The sequence below is a fragment of the Bos indicus x Bos taurus genome, chromosome 10 (genome assembly GCF_003369695.1).
Source record: "Bos indicus x Bos taurus breed Angus x Brahman F1 hybrid chromosome 10, Bos_hybrid_MaternalHap_v2.0, whole genome shotgun sequence".
NCBI classification, from domain to species: domain Eukaryota; kingdom Metazoa; phylum Chordata; class Mammalia; order Artiodactyla; family Bovidae; genus Bos; species Bos indicus x Bos taurus.
The window spans coordinates 10022195-10039335 of NC_040085.1; the positions used below are offsets into that span (position 1 = coordinate 10022195).

The following is a 17141-nucleotide window of genomic DNA, read 5'->3' on the forward strand; positions in this document are numbered from 1 at the left end:
GTGTGAGTATGTTATTCATTTGAAATGTGGTTCTGCTCAGATCATCTGTGTTTTTTGTATCAATGTTACACCTTCCCCCAAGTTTGTTGATTTTATTGTTTTTTGAGTAGGTAAGACATTAACATCCCACTCATTCATTTTACAGATGGCCTGGGAATGTGAGATTATGTTGCCAAGGCCACTGAACCCTTGGGTGTGCTGTGTGTTGGGTGCTCAGGGGACCTGGTCTCCACCTTACCACCTTTCATCAAACACTCCAGGCTTTGGTATTTTCTGGTGCTTACTGGTTAGTACGGAGAAGGCAATGGCACCCCACTCCAGTACTCTTGCCTGGAAAATCCCATGGACAGAGGAGCCTGCCGTCCATGGGGTCACTAAGAGTCGGACACGACTGAGTGACTTCACTTTCACTTTTCACTTTCATGCATTGGAGAAGGAAATGGCAACCCACTCCAGTGTTGTTGCCTGGAGAATCCCAGGGACAGGGGAGCCTGGTAGGCTGCTGTCTATGGGGTCGCACAGGGTTGGACACAACTGAAGCGACTTAGCAGCAGCAGCAGCAGCAGCAGCAGCAACTGGTTAGTAGGTTCCCACAGCTGGACTTGTTTAGCTAGGAGCTTGGATTAATTATGGTTTCAAATGTCTATAGTATCAACCCCTTTTCAGTGATTTACATAAAACCCTCCCAGTCCGGTTTGGCAGTTTCCTATCAAGTGGACCAGCAATCCCACCCAAGAGAAGTGAAAATATCTATGTCTACATAAATCACTTTACACAAATAATTATGCCAGTTTCAAAAAGTGAAAACAGCTTAAATGTTCATCAGCCAGTGAATGGGTAGATTGTCATACAATGGAATACTCATCAGCAATAAAAAGGGAAAATATTCGTGATAGATGCAACACATGGATGAATCTCAAAAAGGTTATGCTGAGTTAAAGAAGAGACATTCAGGGGTACTCTTTCTGCCCCCTTCTGATGCCTATGTCAGAAGCTTTCTCTATCTCCTTAACACTTTAATAAAACTTTATTACACACACACACAAAAAAAAGAAGAGACATTCAGGAAAAGACAGATCTAAGGAAAGAAATCAGAAAAGTGGTTGCCAAGGGCTGAGCATAGGGAAAGGTGACTGCAAAGGGGCAGCACAAGGAATTTTTGGTGTGATGGGAATATTATACATTGGACTGTGCCAGTCATTAGAGGATGGTGTATGTTTGTCAAATATTTAGATGGTACAAATAAAAAGGTGACTTTTATTATAGGGAAAGTATACTGCAATAAACCTGATCTTCTACATTTTTATTTATTTATCTTTATTTTTGACTGTGCTGGCTCTTCGTTGCCATGCTTGGGCTATCTCTAGTTGTGGTGCATGGGCTTCTCCTTGTAGTGGCTTCTCTTGTTGGTGAGCACAGCCTCCAGGACGTGTGGGCTTCCGTAGTAGCAGCACGTGGGCTCAGTAGTTACAGTTCCCGAGCTCTAAAGCACACACTCAATAGTTGTTGCAAGGGCTTAGTTGCTCTGCAGCATGTGGGATCTTCCCAGATTGGGGATCAAAACCGTGTCTCCTGCAATGCCAGGAGGATTCTTTACCACTGAGCCACTGTTCAGTTCAGTTCAGTCGCTCAGTCGTGTCTGACTCTTTGCGACCCCATGAACCGCAGCATGCCAGGCCTCCCTGTCCATCACCAACTCCCAGAGTTCACCCAGACTCACATCCATCGAGTTAGTGATGCCATCCATCCATCTCATCCTCTGTCGTCCCCTTCTCCTACTGCCCCCAATCCATCCCAGCATCAGAGTCTTTTCCAAAGAGTCAGCTCTTCGCATGAGGTGGCCAAAGTACTGGAGTTTCAGCTTCAGCATCATTCCTTCCAAAGAACACCCAGGGCTGATCTCCTTCAGAATGGACTGGTTGGATCTCCTTGCAGTCCAAGGGACTCTCAAGAGTCTTCTCCAACACCACAGTTCAAAAGTATCAATCCTTCGGCACTCAGCCTTCTTCACAGTCCAACTCTCACATCCATACATGACCACAGGAAAAACCATAGCCTTGACCATATGGACCTTTGTTGGCAAAGTAATGTCTCTGCTTTTCAATATGCTATCTAGGTTGGTCATAACTTTCCTTCCAAGGAGTAAGCATCTTTTAATTTCATGGCTGCAGTCACCATCTGCAGTGATTTTGGAGCCCCCAAAACTAAAGTCTGACACTGTTTCCCCATCTATTTCCCATGAAGTGACGGGACCAGATGCCATGATCTTTGTTTTCTGAATGTTGAGCTTTAAGCCAACTTTTTCACTCTCCACTTTCACCTTCATCAAGAGGCTTTTTAGTTCCTCTTCACTTTCTGCCATAAGGGTGGTGTCATCTGCATATCTGAGGTTATTGATATTTCTCCTGGCAATCTTGATTCCAGCTTGTGCTTCTTCCAGCCCAGCGTTTCTCATGATGTACTCTGCATATAAGTTAAATAAGCAGGGTGACAATATACAGCCTTGACGTACTCCTTTTCCTATTTGGATCCAGTCTGTTGTTCCATGTCCAGTTCTAACTGTTGCTTCCTGACCTGCATACAGATTTCTCAAGAGGCAGGTCAGGTGGTCTCGTATTCCCATCTCTTGAAGAATTTTCCATAGTTTATTGTGATCCACACAGTCAAAGGCTTTGGCATAGTCAAGAAAGCAGAAATAGATGTTTTTCTGGAACTCTCTTGCTTTTTCCATGATCCAGTGGATGTTGGCAATTTGATCTCTGGTTCCTCTGCCTTTTCGAAAACCAGCTTGAACATCTGGAAGTTCACAGTTCACGTATTGCAGAAGCCTGGCTTGGAGAATTTTGAGCATTACTTTTACTAGCGTGTGAGATGAGTGTAATTGTGTGGTAGTTTGAGCATTCTTTGGCATTGCCTTTCTTTGGGATTGGAATGAAAACTGACCTTTTCCAGTCCTGTGGCCACTGCTGAGTTGTCCAAATTTGCTGGCATATTGAGTGCAGCACTTTCACAGCATCATCTTTTAGGATTTGAAATAGCTCAACTTGATCTCCATCACCTCCATTAGCTTTGTTCATAGTGATGCTTTCTAAGGCCCACTTGACTTCACATTCCAGGATGTCTGGCTCTAGGTCAGTGATCACACCATCGTGATTATCTGGGTCATGAAGATCTTTTTTGTACAGTTCTTCTATGTACTCTTGCCACCTCTTCTTAATATCTTCTGCTTCTGTTAGTCCATACCATTTCTGTCCTTTATCGAGCCCATCTTTGCATGAAATGTTCCCTTGGTATCTCTCATTTTCTTGAAGAGATCTGTAGTCTTTCCCATTCTGTTGTTTTCCTGTATTTCTTTGCATTGATCGCTGAGGAAGGCTTTCTTATCTCTTCTTGCTATTCTTTGGAACTCTGCATTCAGATGCTTATATCTTTCCTTTTCTCCTTTGCTTTTCACTTCTCTTATTTTCACAGCTATTTGTAAGGCCTCCCCAGACAGCCATTTTGCTTTTTTGCATTTTTTTTCCATGGGGATGGTCTTGATCCCTGTGTCCTGTACAATGTCAAGAACCTCAGTCCATAGTTCATCAGGCACTCTATCTATCAGATCTAGGCCCCTAAATCTATTTCTCACTTCCACTGTATAATCATAAGGGATTTGATTTAGGTCATACCTGAATGGTCTAGTGGTTTTCCCTACTTTCTTCAATTTCAGTCTGAATTTGGCAATAAGGAGTTCATGATCTGAGCCACAGTCAGCTCCTGGTCTTGTTTTTGTTGACTGTATAGAGCTTCTCCATCTTTGGCTGCAAAGAATATAATCAATCTGATTTCAGTGTTGACCATCTGGTGATGTCCATGTGTAGGACACAAGAGGATGTTTGCTATGACCAGTGCATTTTCTTGGCAAAACTCTATTAGTCTTTGCCCTGCTTCATTCCGTATTCCAAGGCCAAATTTACCTGTTACTCCAGGTGTTTCTTGGCTTCCTACTTTTGCATTCCAGTCCCCTATAATGAAAAGGACATCTTTTTTGGGTGTTAGTTCTAGAAGGTCTTGTAGGTCTTCACAGAACTGTTCAACTTCAGCTTCTTTAGCGTTACTGGTTGGGGCATAGACTTAGATTATTGTGATATTGAATGGTTTGCCTTGGAAATGAACAGAGATCATTCTGTCATTTTTGAGATTGCATCCAAGTACTGCATTTCAGACTCTTTTGTTGACCATGATGGCTACTCCATTTCTTCTGAGGGAAGCTCAAACCTGATCTTTAAAAAAGCCTCCCAGTTCTAGCCTCTAGCCTCCTTCTATCTGCCTGTCCCTAACTCCGCCCCTGCTTGGCGCTCTAATTCTAGGGGGAAATGCAAATTTTTAACCAGCTATGGGGAGTGCCTGACCATTTTTGAACAGAAAAATAATATAATGAATTGGCATTAAAGCATTGTCAATGAATTTGATAAGAATATAAATGAGTGAGAAAGAAGAAACTGGCCTGAAGAAAAGCTGCTGCTACTGCTGCTAAGTCGCTTCAGTCGTGTCCGACTCTGTGCGACCCCACAGACGGCAGCCCACCAGGCTCCCCCATCCCTGGGATTCTCCAGGCAAGAACACTGGAGTGGGTTGCCATTTCCTCCTCCAGAAGAAAAGCTAGGGGTTTTAAATTATAATTGGGTCTTCCATGGGATGTTCTGTGAAAGGATGGGCTCATTCATTCCTTCAAACACATATGGAGCATCTTCATTGCTGGGCATGGGGGACATGATTGTGTCATCTAGTCAGGATGTGGGGATAAGCTGGTGGTGGTGGTGTAGTTGCTCAGTTGTGTCTCTTTGCGACCCTATGGACTGCAGTCCCCCAGGCTCCTCTGTCCATGGGATTCTCCAGGCAAGGATACTGGAGTGGGTTGCCATTTCCTCCTCTGGGGGATCTTCCCCACCCAGGGATTGAACCTGCATCTCTTGCAATTGCAGGTGGATTCTTTACCACTGAGGGAGTAGCAATCACAAATTGGAATGCGAGCTCTGAAGCAAATCAGAGGGAATGTCTTGGAGGTAGTGTGCAGAGGACTATGGATAGAGAGCAGGGATTCAGCATCCAGAGCAGGGTCGTGGGCAGAAGATCTGCTGAGAACTGAGGGTAAGGAGGCATTGTCAGAGGAAGGGAGGGAGGAGAGCTTGACAGCAGAGGGAAAGCTGTGTGAGCCCAGTGTATTCAGGCATCATGGCTGGAGGGAAGCAAGGGGAAATGATAGGTGATGAGCTTGGAGAGGAAGAACCCCAGGGCCTGGCCTGTTGAGGGTGTCCAGCAGTGGGAACTACTGTAGTATTACAAATAGGGAAATGCCATGATCAGATCTGTGATTAGTGGTGAGCTGGCTGCAAAATGGAACCAAGTTTGAAAGATGGCAGCAGGGAAGCCTGTTAGGATACTGTTTCAGTCATCCAGACAAGAGATGGTAGTGGTCGAGGGGATGGAGAGGAGGGTTTTAAAAGCTATTTAGTTGATAGAAATTTCAAGATTTGGTGACTGATTGTTGGAATAGAAGGAGAGGCAAAAGTCAAAGGTGGTACCTTGCACTTGGGTGGGTGGATAGATGGTGATGCTTGAGGGAGAACAGGTTCAGGAGAAAAGATTAGGATGGTGTTCAATGTGAGGTGCCTGTGAGGCACCCAAGTGAATTCAGCAGACTGTTGGACATATGGCTCTGGAACTCAGAGAAGCAAATATGAGTGGTATGTGAGGCCACAGGAATGGCTGGGAGTGCCTACAGAGAGGGCACAGCTAGTGAACACCAGGTGAAAACCTTAAGCCACAGTATTTAAGGCAGAAAAAAGAACTCACAAATGAGGCTGGGAAAGAGGGGCTAGAAAACTAGGAGTAAAAACAAAGACATGAGAAGAGAGGAAATATTTTTTAATCCATTAAGAGGTCAAGTAAGGTAAGGGTCAAATAGTTTTGGCATCAATGAAACATTGATCTTGGTGAGAAAAATTCCAATGGAAAGACTGAGGCCAAAGCCAGGCTACAATGTAATTAAGAGGTAATTGGCCAGCAGCCCAGGCCAATTCCTAAATAACGAAGATCCCAACCTCACACCAGGCTTCCCTGGTGATTCAGACGGTAGAGTCTACCTGCAGTGCAGGAGACCCAGATTCGATCCCTGGGTTGGGAAGATCCCCTGGAGAAGGAAATGGCAACCCACTCCAGTATTCTTGCCTGGAAAATCCCATGGATGGAGGAGCCTGATAGGTTACAGTCTGTGGAGTTGCAAATAGTTGGACACGACTGAGCGACTTCACTTCTTACTTCTCAACCTCACACTTGATAACAAAGTTCAATGGTTCAAAGACTTAAACATAAAAAAGCAATAGGCAAAATATAAGATGAAAAACATTGCTTTAATGTTAGAGTACAAAAGACTTTTTTCTGGTGTGACACAAAACAGAAGCCACAAAAGAGAAGGCTGATAAATATGCCTACCTTAAAATTTTCCCTTAGTTCAGTTCAGTTCAGTCGCTGAGTCGTGTCTGACTCTTTGCCACCCCATGAACCGCAGCATGCCAGGCCTCCCTGTCCATCACCAACTCCTGGAGTTCACTCAGACTCACGTCCATCAAGTCAGTGATGCCATCCAGCCATCTCATCCTCTGTCGTCTGCTTCTCCTACTGCCCCCAATCCTCCCAGCATCAGAGTCTTTTCCAATGAGTCAACTCTTCCCATGAGGTGGCCAAAGTACTGGAGTTTCAGCTTCAGCATCATTCCTTCCAAAGAAATCCCAGGGCTGATGTCCTTCAGAATGGACTGGTTGGATCTCCTTGCAGTCCAAGGGACTCTCAAGAGTCTTCTCCAACACCACAGTTCAAAAGCATCAATTCTTTGGCGCTCAGCCTTCTTCACAGTCCAACTCTCACATCCATACATGACCACAGAAAAAACCATAGCCTTGACTATACGGACCTTTGTTGGCAAAGTAATGTCTCTGCTTTTGAATATGCTATCTAGGTTGGTCATAACTTTCCTTCCAAGGAGCAAGCGTCTTTTAATTTCATGGCTGCAGTCACCATCTGCAGTGATTTTGGAGCCCCCTCAAAAAAAGTCTGACACTGTTTCCACTGTTTCCCCATCTATTTCCCATGAAGTGATGGGACCGGATGCCATGATCTTCATTTTCTGAATGTTGAGTTTTAAGCCAACTTTTTCACTCTCCACTTTCACTTTCATCAAGAGGCTTTTTAGTTCTTCTTCACTTTCTGCCATAAGGGTGGTGTCATCTGCATATCTGAGGTTATTGATATTTCTCCCGGCAATCTTGATTCCAGCTTGTGCTTCTTCCAGTCCAGTGTTTCTCATGATGATTATATGCAGCGTTTCTCTGCATATAAATTAAATAAGCAGGGTGACAATATACAGCCTTGACATACTCCTTTTCCTATTTGGAACCAGTCTGTTGTTCCATGTCCAGTTCTAACTGTTGCTTCCTGACCTGCATACAGATTTCTCAAGAGGCAGGTCAGGTGGTCTCGTATTCCCATCTCTTGAAGAATTTTCCATAGTTTATTGTGATCCACACCGTCAAAGGCTTTGGCATAGTCAAGAAAGCAGAAATAGATGTTTTTCTGGAACTCTCTTGCTTTTTCCATGATCCAGCGGATGTTGGCAATTTGATCTCTGGTTCCTCTGCCTTTTCGAAAACCAGCTTGAACATCAGGAAGTTTACGGTTCACATATTGCTGAAGCCTGGCTTGGAGAATTTTGAGCATTACTTTACTAGTATGTGAGATGGGTGTAATTGTGCGGTAGTTTGAGCATTCTTTGGCATTGCCTTTCTTTGGGATTGGAATGAAAACTGACCTTTTCCAGTCCTGTGGCCACTGCTGAGTTTTCCCTAAGCTGTCACAAAGCAACATAAGCAAAATTATGAACTATAAAAAATTTGAACTCATATTTTGGATGAGGACTAATTTCCTTAATATTTGAAGCACTTTTACAAATCAACAAAAAACTAACAACCCAACAGAACAAGGAGGCAAAGGATATGAACACGATTCTTAGAGAAGGAAATACAAATGGCTGTTGAACACAGGCACAGACACCCGATCTCATTTACCATAAAAGAAAATTTAAATTTGTGATTTTTTTTTCATCTACTAGCTCAACATCCACATAAAATTTGGGTAACACTTTGCTGTCTGAGAAATGTGGAAAAACAGGTCCTCTCATACATGCCTTGTGGGATTGTGCATTTGGACCTTTATGGAGGACAATTTAGCAATATCTGTGAAACATTATGTAAGACAAGTATAGTCTTTAACACAGTACTTCTCTGTAAAATGATGAATTTCCAAGTTTATTCACTGTAACTATGTAACAGCAAAGACAGGAACCATCTTTATGTGGGATATTATGGGTTGAGGATATTATGTCTATTCTTACTGGTGTCTGTTCCTGTAGAAAGTTGAGGAGAATGGGACTACAGTTCCATGAGAGCAAAGATGTAAGTGCGTATTTGATAGTCACTGGTTTAGGGGCAAAGGTCGAAGTGAGAATCAGTTCATCTTAGAATAGAGTGGTTCGGGAAGAGCTAGAGAAACCAGAGAGGGAGATTCCTGGAAGGACAAAGGAGAGAGAGAAAGAAAGCCAAGGTGATGTGATGATCTGGGAGCCAGAAAGTGAGTCTGTCTCTGCATAGGGTACAGACCAAGGACTGGACACTCCTGGGTCGGAACGACACTGCTGATCTCTGAATCAACCCTGGACTTGCCCTTCCATTGGACTTACTGGGATATGGGAAAAGAAACTCTCAGTGTCCTCAGAGAATACGGATGGGGTTTATTTCCTAATATCTGATCCTAGCTTCCCACTCCAGCCCTAGAGCCCAGACACCAGGCTGCCTGTGCACTGTCTGCGTCGGTCGCCTAGGAGACGAGCACAACATCCTACTGAGCAGGCGCCTTTTCTGAGGCCACGCCCCTTTCCGTGGGCGGGCGCTGATTGGCCCGTTTGAAATGCGCCGGGCGCGAGCTCACCTGGCTCCTCAGCGGCGTTTCCCAGATTCCTCAAGCGCCGCGCTTGAGCCGCCGAGTCGCGGTCCCTGTGGCCGGTCCCTGAGGCCCGCCGTTCTCGTCAACCCCCGACCGAGTCCGGCATCCCCGCGCGCGCGTCTGGGCAGTTCGGAGCTTACTACCATGAAGCCAGCGTGAGTACTGGGCCACGAAACTGGGGCCGGCGTCTCCCTCCGCCGCGGCAGGCCCCCGGCCGCGCCGCGGGCTCCAAGCCCTGTGCCGCTCGGGACCACCAAGCCCCCCACCAGGACTGCCCAGGGGGAGACGGGCGTGAAGACCCGTCCTCGTCCACCCCGTCTAGCTCCCTGCCTCGCGGAGTCGGGCGTCTGGGTCCCCGCCCTGGCTACACTCGGCCGCGAAGGCCCGGCCCCACGTTGGGAGGGGCGGGAGATTTGGGCCGGGACCGCCGCCTCCAATCCTTTCTCTAATTCCCCTTTCCTTCCCTGGCCGCCCGCAACCGCGGGTTGCATTTTGCCCAATTAGTGAGGGTCGGGGGTCGTCTCACGGGTGGGCCTGGTGTTGTGTCCTGGGTTTGGGGTTGGTTAGGTGGTTTCATCCGCTGAAGAGCCCTTGGCATCCGGGCGCACTGCCTGCCTTTCCTAGTCCAATTCGGTAGCTTCGGGGCCGCGACCCTCGGGTGTAGGCCAGTTCCTTTTGCTCTGTTCTTTGGTCTCAGACAACCCCGCCTCCGGCCACAAACGCCCACATTCCTCACGAAGTTGGTGACATTTGCGCCGCAGCCTAATTCCTTGACCGCTACTCGGTGACGAAATACTTGTGCAGAGAAGGTTAACTTTATAATCATCATCATGATGTAGCTGCTGCTGCTACTGCTAAGTCGCTTCAGTCGTGTCCGACTCTGTGCGACCCCATAGACGGCAGCCCACCAGGTTCCCCCGTCCCTGGGATTCTCCAGGCAAGAACACTGGAGTGGGTTGCCATTTTCTTCTCCAATGCATGAAAGTGAAAAGTGAAAGTGAAGTCGCTCAGTCGTGTCAGACTCTTAGCGACCCCATAGACTGCAGCCTACCAGGCTCTTCCCATCCACGGGATTTTCCAGGCAAGAGTACTGGAGTGGGGTGCCAAGCTAGTGGTTTGCAAAAAAAAAAAAAAAAAACCAGCTTGTTTTCTTAAGAGGCTAAAGTCAAAATTTTTATCTTTGGGGGGAAAAAATATTGAGTTAAGTAAACCTACCCTAATATTTTGCACTTAAAACACGAATTTGTTTTGTTTCATTGGGAAAGTGCTGAGAAAGTATTTTAACAACCTGTATAGTCCAAGCCAGTAATTTCACTTAGTGTTAGATGTTTATCTCGTCTATAGATAAATGCGGGGGAAGGGGGAGTGTCATACTAGAGAAGTGGTGAAATAAACCAAAATATCTGTTTCTACTGCCCCCACTTAAGAGAGCACAAAATTGCAGTTTAGGGACCACATTTTGTCTGGGAACAAAGGATGATAGTTTTGAGAATTCAATGGTCACTTGTTCTTTAAAAATAAAGACATAAATCTTGATCAAAGAGTGGATTTCTCCATCTGCATTTTTATAATCTAGAAATTAATCACTTGGTCTGCCTTGGCAATGGGCTAAACACAACATGTGTGCTTTATGAAATGCCTTTTGAGATAAGCTTGCTCAATTATCTGTTGAATTTTCAAATTTGTAATGCCTGTAAAATTTTTGGTCAAGAAAGCAAACCACTTAACATACAGAACTATAAGAAGATATTTAAAAAACCAGAATTTGACTGAGTAAATTGTAAAGATCTTATAAGTTTTATTCAATGATTCATGAATCAGACAGCATCCTATCTAGCAAAAAGGTGTTCCTAAGAGCTGTATAAAATGGAAGATTTTTATGGGGGGGTTGTGGAACAAAGGAATTATATTAGCAACGAGTGGATTGTTAGTAGCTAGGTGAGCTTCCTTTACTCTATGGCAGGGGTCTATCAGACAGATCACTTTACCAGTGCTGACCAGATAATTCCAGATTGACTGGTTTAAGATTCTTCTATTGGGAGTGGTTGGAACTGTAAGTTAGGTATTAAGTCACAATTTGGTGACATGGAACTTAGCACAAATAACTCCATTTTGGGCCTGTTATTTCTGTTTTTGGTGCCACAGATGTCTCCTAAGCCAAATTTTAATTGCTTTTAATTTTCGCATGTCACAAACACTCTCCTACTAAGGTAGTTTGTATGTATTCATATTATTTGGGGCATAGTGTTTTGGAATTGCTAAAGAATAATTTTATAACCCTTAGGAAGATTGTCTCTATATGAATTATAGGTTAGGTTTTTATATGTTAGTGTTGAACTGAAGTGTTTTTTGTTTCTATGACCAGGAGGACTAAGACACCCAGGAAACCACCAGTGAAAAAAGGATCCCAAACGAGTCTTAAAGACCCAGTTGGGGTAAGGTCTGCCTGTGAATTTGTGTGTTCTTCCTTCAGTCCCTTTATGTTTTGTATGCTTGAAAGGGACAGAGATGTGGAAGTGAAAACAAACAATATTTAGCTAAAAGGACTGTACTAAATTGCTTAAGGCTGATTCCAGCTTTGAAATTTTGTTTCTATGTAGGATTTATTAGTCCGGTAAAATGAAGCCTTTGGTTGTCAGTTGCATACTTCCTATAACTACTTATATTTGAAAAGCTAGATAATGAAAAAATATTCTTCAACTATGTTGGAGATATTCTTCATAGTCGCTGGGATGGGGAGAAATTTTGTGCTTGGATGAACATCCTCTCCTATCTTTATGACAGTTATATAGTAACTTGTGGCATACTTCAAGAGTAAAGCCCCAAACTCCATGCTTTTGGGGACCAAGTTTCATAGACTCTGGTTTAGAACAGTTTCATTTATCTTGTGACTACTCTATGAACTTCACTAGTTTCAGGCTTGGGAACTTTTAAAAGCAAATGGCAAATAACATTGGCTTGCTCTGTTTTTTTTTTTGTTTGTTTTAATTTTTGCCTTCATTGGCACTGGAGTGTTATCTCTTGATCTGAGTTGTGGGAACCAGATGCTTTGCATATACAGCTGAACAGTTTTCTCCCAACCCTATTACTGATTAAGAAGATGACGTTTTGAATGTCTCACTTTAGTATATTGTGTTAAGCTGGCAAGTTTTACCTGACATCCAATTCCAAACAATCCTAAAAGCTTTTCAGATATTTTTCATTGTGTGATATGTTCTTGATTTTTAGAGTTTTGATTTTATGTGCATTTAAAATTTTCTCATATCTAATATATATGTTTGCATTTGACAGTCAGCAAATTGGGTAGCAGATTTTTGGCTTTGGTAGCTCTTAAGTTTATATAGCTCTCAAGTTTAGATGCCAAATGTTGGTTGATGAATGAATAGATGAGTGAAGGAAAAGTCAGGTAAAAAGTCAGCCTTTGTTGTTTAAGCACCTTCTTGTATTTTCAGGTGTACTGTAGGGTACGCCCACTGAGCCTTCCTGAGCAAGAGTGTTGCATAGAAGTAATCAATAATACAACAGTTCAGCTTCATACTCCTGAGGGTAACAGACTCAACAGAAATGGAGACTATAAGGAGGTAATTCTGATTGGAACCAACTGTTTTTAATTGATAGGTTCTTTCTTGAATTGGTTTTCTACTTTTTAAATATGACAAAATTCCTGTGTTCCCACTTTACTGAAAGACTTATTTACTTCAGTCTAACTACCTACCATATTAAAAGTGTCTAATTTCTGGGTTGTATAAACACACCTTTGGTATACTGAAGTTAAAAGATTGTTTTTAGATGATAATTTCTTATACTGGATATTTATTGCTCTTTAGAGCATATGTTAGGGATAGTTTAATGTGGAATGATATCTGTGCTAGGCAGTTACATATAAATATATAGTTCCATGTGTGGGATTGAAGTAACATTTAATAGGCATTGTGTACTTGTATCGATTTCTTATGAAGTGTTTTTATTTTTGTAAACAAGCAAAGAGTTGAGTTCAGTAAACATGTGCTAAGCTGGAGGGTGGAAGGAGACTTTTAAAAATGAATAAGACATGATTCTTGCTTTTATGAAGCTTACAACTTAGTTGGGAGCACAGACGCTAAGCAGGTAATGCTCATAGGTAAGACAGAGATGTGCTTAAAGAAATGGACTCTGGGAATGCAGATAAAAAGATTAATTCAGGCTGTCAGCTCTTGTAGATGCCTTTACTCTTTTATGTACACTACTCCTGGGAGATTGTTGGTCAGACGCCTACCAGTGGCCTCTCTGGTGATGTGATGTGATGGACACCTCTTTGTCTTCATCATGATCTGTTTGTCAACAGCACTGTTCTGTCTTCCCCCTCGAACTTTCCATGTTCTGTCTTTTATCCATAGCTTTACACACTGATTACATGGTAATAATTTTGGAATTTTTACCTTCAGCCTATATCTTTTCTCTAAACTGGAACGTCCACTGTTTGGATGCTGTGGCATGTCCAAAAGAACTCTTGAGTCTTTTTCCCCTCTAGATCAGTACTTCTCTTGATTTTTCTTGTCAGTAAATAACACCACCACCATCTATTTGCTCAAACCAGAAACCTTGTCCCTACCTTTTTCTTGGGGGCTTCCCTAGTAGCTCAGTTGGTAAAGAATCTGCCTGCAGTGCAGGAGACCTGGGTTTGATACCTGGGTCGGGAAGATCCCCTGGAGAAGGAAATGGCAACCCACTTCAGTACTCTTGCCTGGAGAATTCCATGGACAGAGGAGCCAGGTGGGCTACAGTCCATGGGGTCATAAAGAGTCAGACACGACTGTTGACTAACTTTCACTTTCACTTTTCTGTTATACCCCCTCATATCTAGTTCATCAGTAGATCGTATCAGTTTACTCTTGAAACTGTCCTTTTATTTCTATCTCTACTGCTGCTACCCTTGTCTGAGGCCTGTTTTAATTATGGAGACTAGTGCTTCTCAAACTGTCTATGGTGAAGAAGCAACTTTTTTATTTTCAGTGCATTGTGACTGATACTTTTATGCAGCTTTGCCACAAGAAACTGTTACACAATTGTTAGGCAGAGTTAGACAAAGGAAAACTGGTTTATAATCTGTTCAGAGTAAGCTCACTGATCACATGCTGGGATGTTGCAGCCATGTGAAATGACTATAGAGGTTCTGAGCAATTACTCTCCATCTCTGTAATTACTTCCTCTGGACAGAAGACAGATAGCCTTCAGAGGGGCACTGGCCTGCCTGCTGACCACACTTTGAGTGGCATTGACAAGACTATGTTGAAGCCAATTGGACCACCTGCTTCCATTCTGAATCTTCTCTGATCTATTGCCACAGAGCAGCCAGTCAAAGCAGAAGTCAGACCTCACTATTTTCCTTTTTTTTTTAAATTGAAGTACAGTTAAGTTACATGTTGTATTAGCTTCTGGTATACAGCAAAGTGATTCAGTTATACATATATGTACATATTCTTTTTCATATTCTTTTCCTTTATAGTTTACTACAAGATACTGAATACACCTGCCTGTACTATACAGAAGGATGTTGATGTTTATCTATTTTATATATGTTGTTGTTCAGTCACTAAGTTGTGTCTGACTCTTTGTGACCCCATAGACTGCAGTACACTAGGCTTCCCTGTCCTCTACTATCTCCCAGGGTTTGCTCAAACTCATGTCCATTCAGTCAGTGATGCCATCCAACCAGCTCATCCTCTGTTGCCCCCTTCTCCTCCTGCCTTCAATCTTTCCCAGCAGCAGGGTTTTAGTACTTTGTATCTCCTAATCCCAAACTCTTAATTTATACCCTCTCCCACCATTTTTCTTTTTAAAGCCTTCTAAAGGATAAAGTTTTAAAATGGGAAAATCCTATTTAACCTCACCTGTTAGTACTCATCCAATCCCGAATTGCTTGGATAAGCCAGAATCCTGCCTCAGGCCTTTTGCCTTAGCTCTTAGCAGGATGGCTCCTCATCCTCAGGTTTAGCTTAAACCACCTTCTCCAAGAGTTTGTCCAGACCACCCCCATCAGAAGTAGTACCATTCCTCCTTCTGTCCTGGTCTGTACTCTATACTTCCTTAATAGTACTTATCACAATCTGTAGACTTATTTACTTGTTTATGGTCTCTCTCCTCAGGTGAAATATGCACTTCTAGGGGATATGCACCTTATGTGTCCAGTTGGCCAGATACTCAGTAAACATGGAGTAAGCATGAAGGAATGGTTTGGGAAGGCTCATGGAAGAGTAGGGCTTTGAGAATGTAAAATAGTTGAGAAGTGACTTATTGAATTTTACTTTTATTAGTTAATTTCATGTATGTGTAAATGGTACAAAAGCTTCGGTGGGGATTAAAAGTTCTCAGTGTTTTGTGACAGAAGGCAACACTGGATAATGGAAAAAATGTTAGAATGGAAATGGCTTTGACAGCAATTAGCTTCATTGGCTTGGGCAAGTTCCTTCTTGGCCTCAGTTTTCTTCACCTGGAAGAGAGTGTGTATTGTTCATGAAGACTTGGAGGTCATCTCATTGACCTGTCACACTATCCTGTGTGTATCCTTTCAGTTCCAGGATTCTTTGTTCTTTCTGTGAACTCTAAAGCTGTTTTCTAAAGGGCTTTCCTCATAGCTCAGTTGGTAAAGGATCCACCTGCAATGCAGGAGACCCCAGTTGAATTCCTGGGTCGGGAAGATCTGCTGGAGAAGTGATAAGCTACCCACTCCAGTGTTTTTGGGCTTCCCTTGTGGCTCAGCTGGTAAAGAATCCACCTGCAATGTGGGAGACCTGAGTTCAGTCCCTGAGTTGGGAAGATCCCCTGGAGAAGGGAAAGGCTACCCACTCCAGTATTCTGGCCTGGAGAATTCCGTGGACTATAAGGTTCATGGGATCATAAAGAGTCAGACATGACCGAATGACTTTCATTTTCAAAGCTGTTCTATAGCATTGGAATAAGGACAAAGGTGAGCGTTAGCTGAAGTAAGTGTGTGATGTGCTGCTTGCTGCTGTCGCTTCAGTCGTGTCCGACTCTGTGCGACCCCATAGACGGCAGCCCACCAGGCTCTGCCGTCCCTGGGATTCTCCAGGCAAGAACACTGGAGTGGGTTGCCACTTCCTTCTCCAATGCATGAACGTGAAAAGGGAAAGTGAAGCCACTCAGTCGTGTCCGACTCTTAGCAACCCTAAGGTTGCTCCTACAGGTTCCTCCGTCCACGCTAGACAGTGTTTGAGACATGATTAGTATTAAGTGTGAGCTATTGTTATGATAATGATGATGTATTTCAGTCCTAATCTATACGGTCTCCTTTTGGGGGAAAAAACTGCTAATAGTTTTCATAAGGGTTATGATGTTGATATCTGAGCAGGTTGAATTTAAGATAAAAGGTATAAAACAGGGAAAAGGGGCCATGTGATAAAGGCTATAATCCATAATAAGTTCTAGTGAATACTCACACACCAAATAACAGCATTGATGTTCATGGAGCAAAAACAAAGAAATTCAAGAAACCTACAGGAACAGTTGCAATGTCTACAAGCTACTAAAACTAGGAAATAATAAAAATAGAATAGAATTCCAGTCTTTGGACAGTTAGGTCATTTTAGTTTACCTTGAAATGTATTTGTTTACCCCAGTCCCTAGTCTTATTTTCCAGTTGGAGTTTGGTAATATTTTCGATAGTATAGCTATACTTTATGTCATATGTTGAAAGATCTGAGAATTGAAGTATTACTGTACTTTAAAGGTCACAATTATTTAAAATTTATTTTACATTAGAACACAGATCAGAGATTTCCCTCCAGGTCCAGTGGTTAAGACTCAATCCTTCCACTGCAGAGGGCATGGATTCCATTCCTGATCAGGGAACTAGGATCCTGCATGCCTTGCAGTGTGGCAAAAAAAAAAAAAAAAACAAACTCAGATGAGATTATATTGACAGTTATTTTCTAGTTTTAAAAAAGTAATACATCAAAACTCTTCATTTTTTACTGTTATGCTATTTTAGAATGACACCTTTATTAAAAAAAAAAAGAAAGCAGTGAAGTAGTATATGAAGTAATGCTTGAGGATTTTCACAAATCTGTGACTGAATTGTTATAATACCTTTTGATCTTCTTTGT

At 42.9% G+C, this 17141-nt stretch overlaps 1 protein-coding gene across 8 annotated transcripts in view; it reads left to right on the forward strand.

Annotated features, from left to right (window-relative positions):
- KIF23 (kinesin family member 23) overlaps nucleotides 1-17141 on the forward strand; it is a 60081-nt gene that overhangs the window by 10281 nt on the left and 32659 nt on the right. For 6 of the 8 annotated variants that reach the window (XM_027553072.1, XM_027553075.1, XM_027553077.1 and 3 more), the window contains exons 1-3: nucleotides 8989-9194; nucleotides 11405-11474; nucleotides 12492-12620. In XM_027553072.1, the coding sequence (XP_027408873.1) occupies nucleotides 9004-9194; nucleotides 11405-11474; nucleotides 12492-12620 (390 nt within the window). In that variant the 5' untranslated portion in view covers nucleotides 8989-9003. Of the gene's footprint in view, nucleotides 1-8988; nucleotides 9195-11404; nucleotides 11475-12491; nucleotides 12621-17141 lie in introns of those variants that run through there. The other 2 variants (XM_027553074.1, XM_027553079.1) reach the window with 2 other exon arrangements.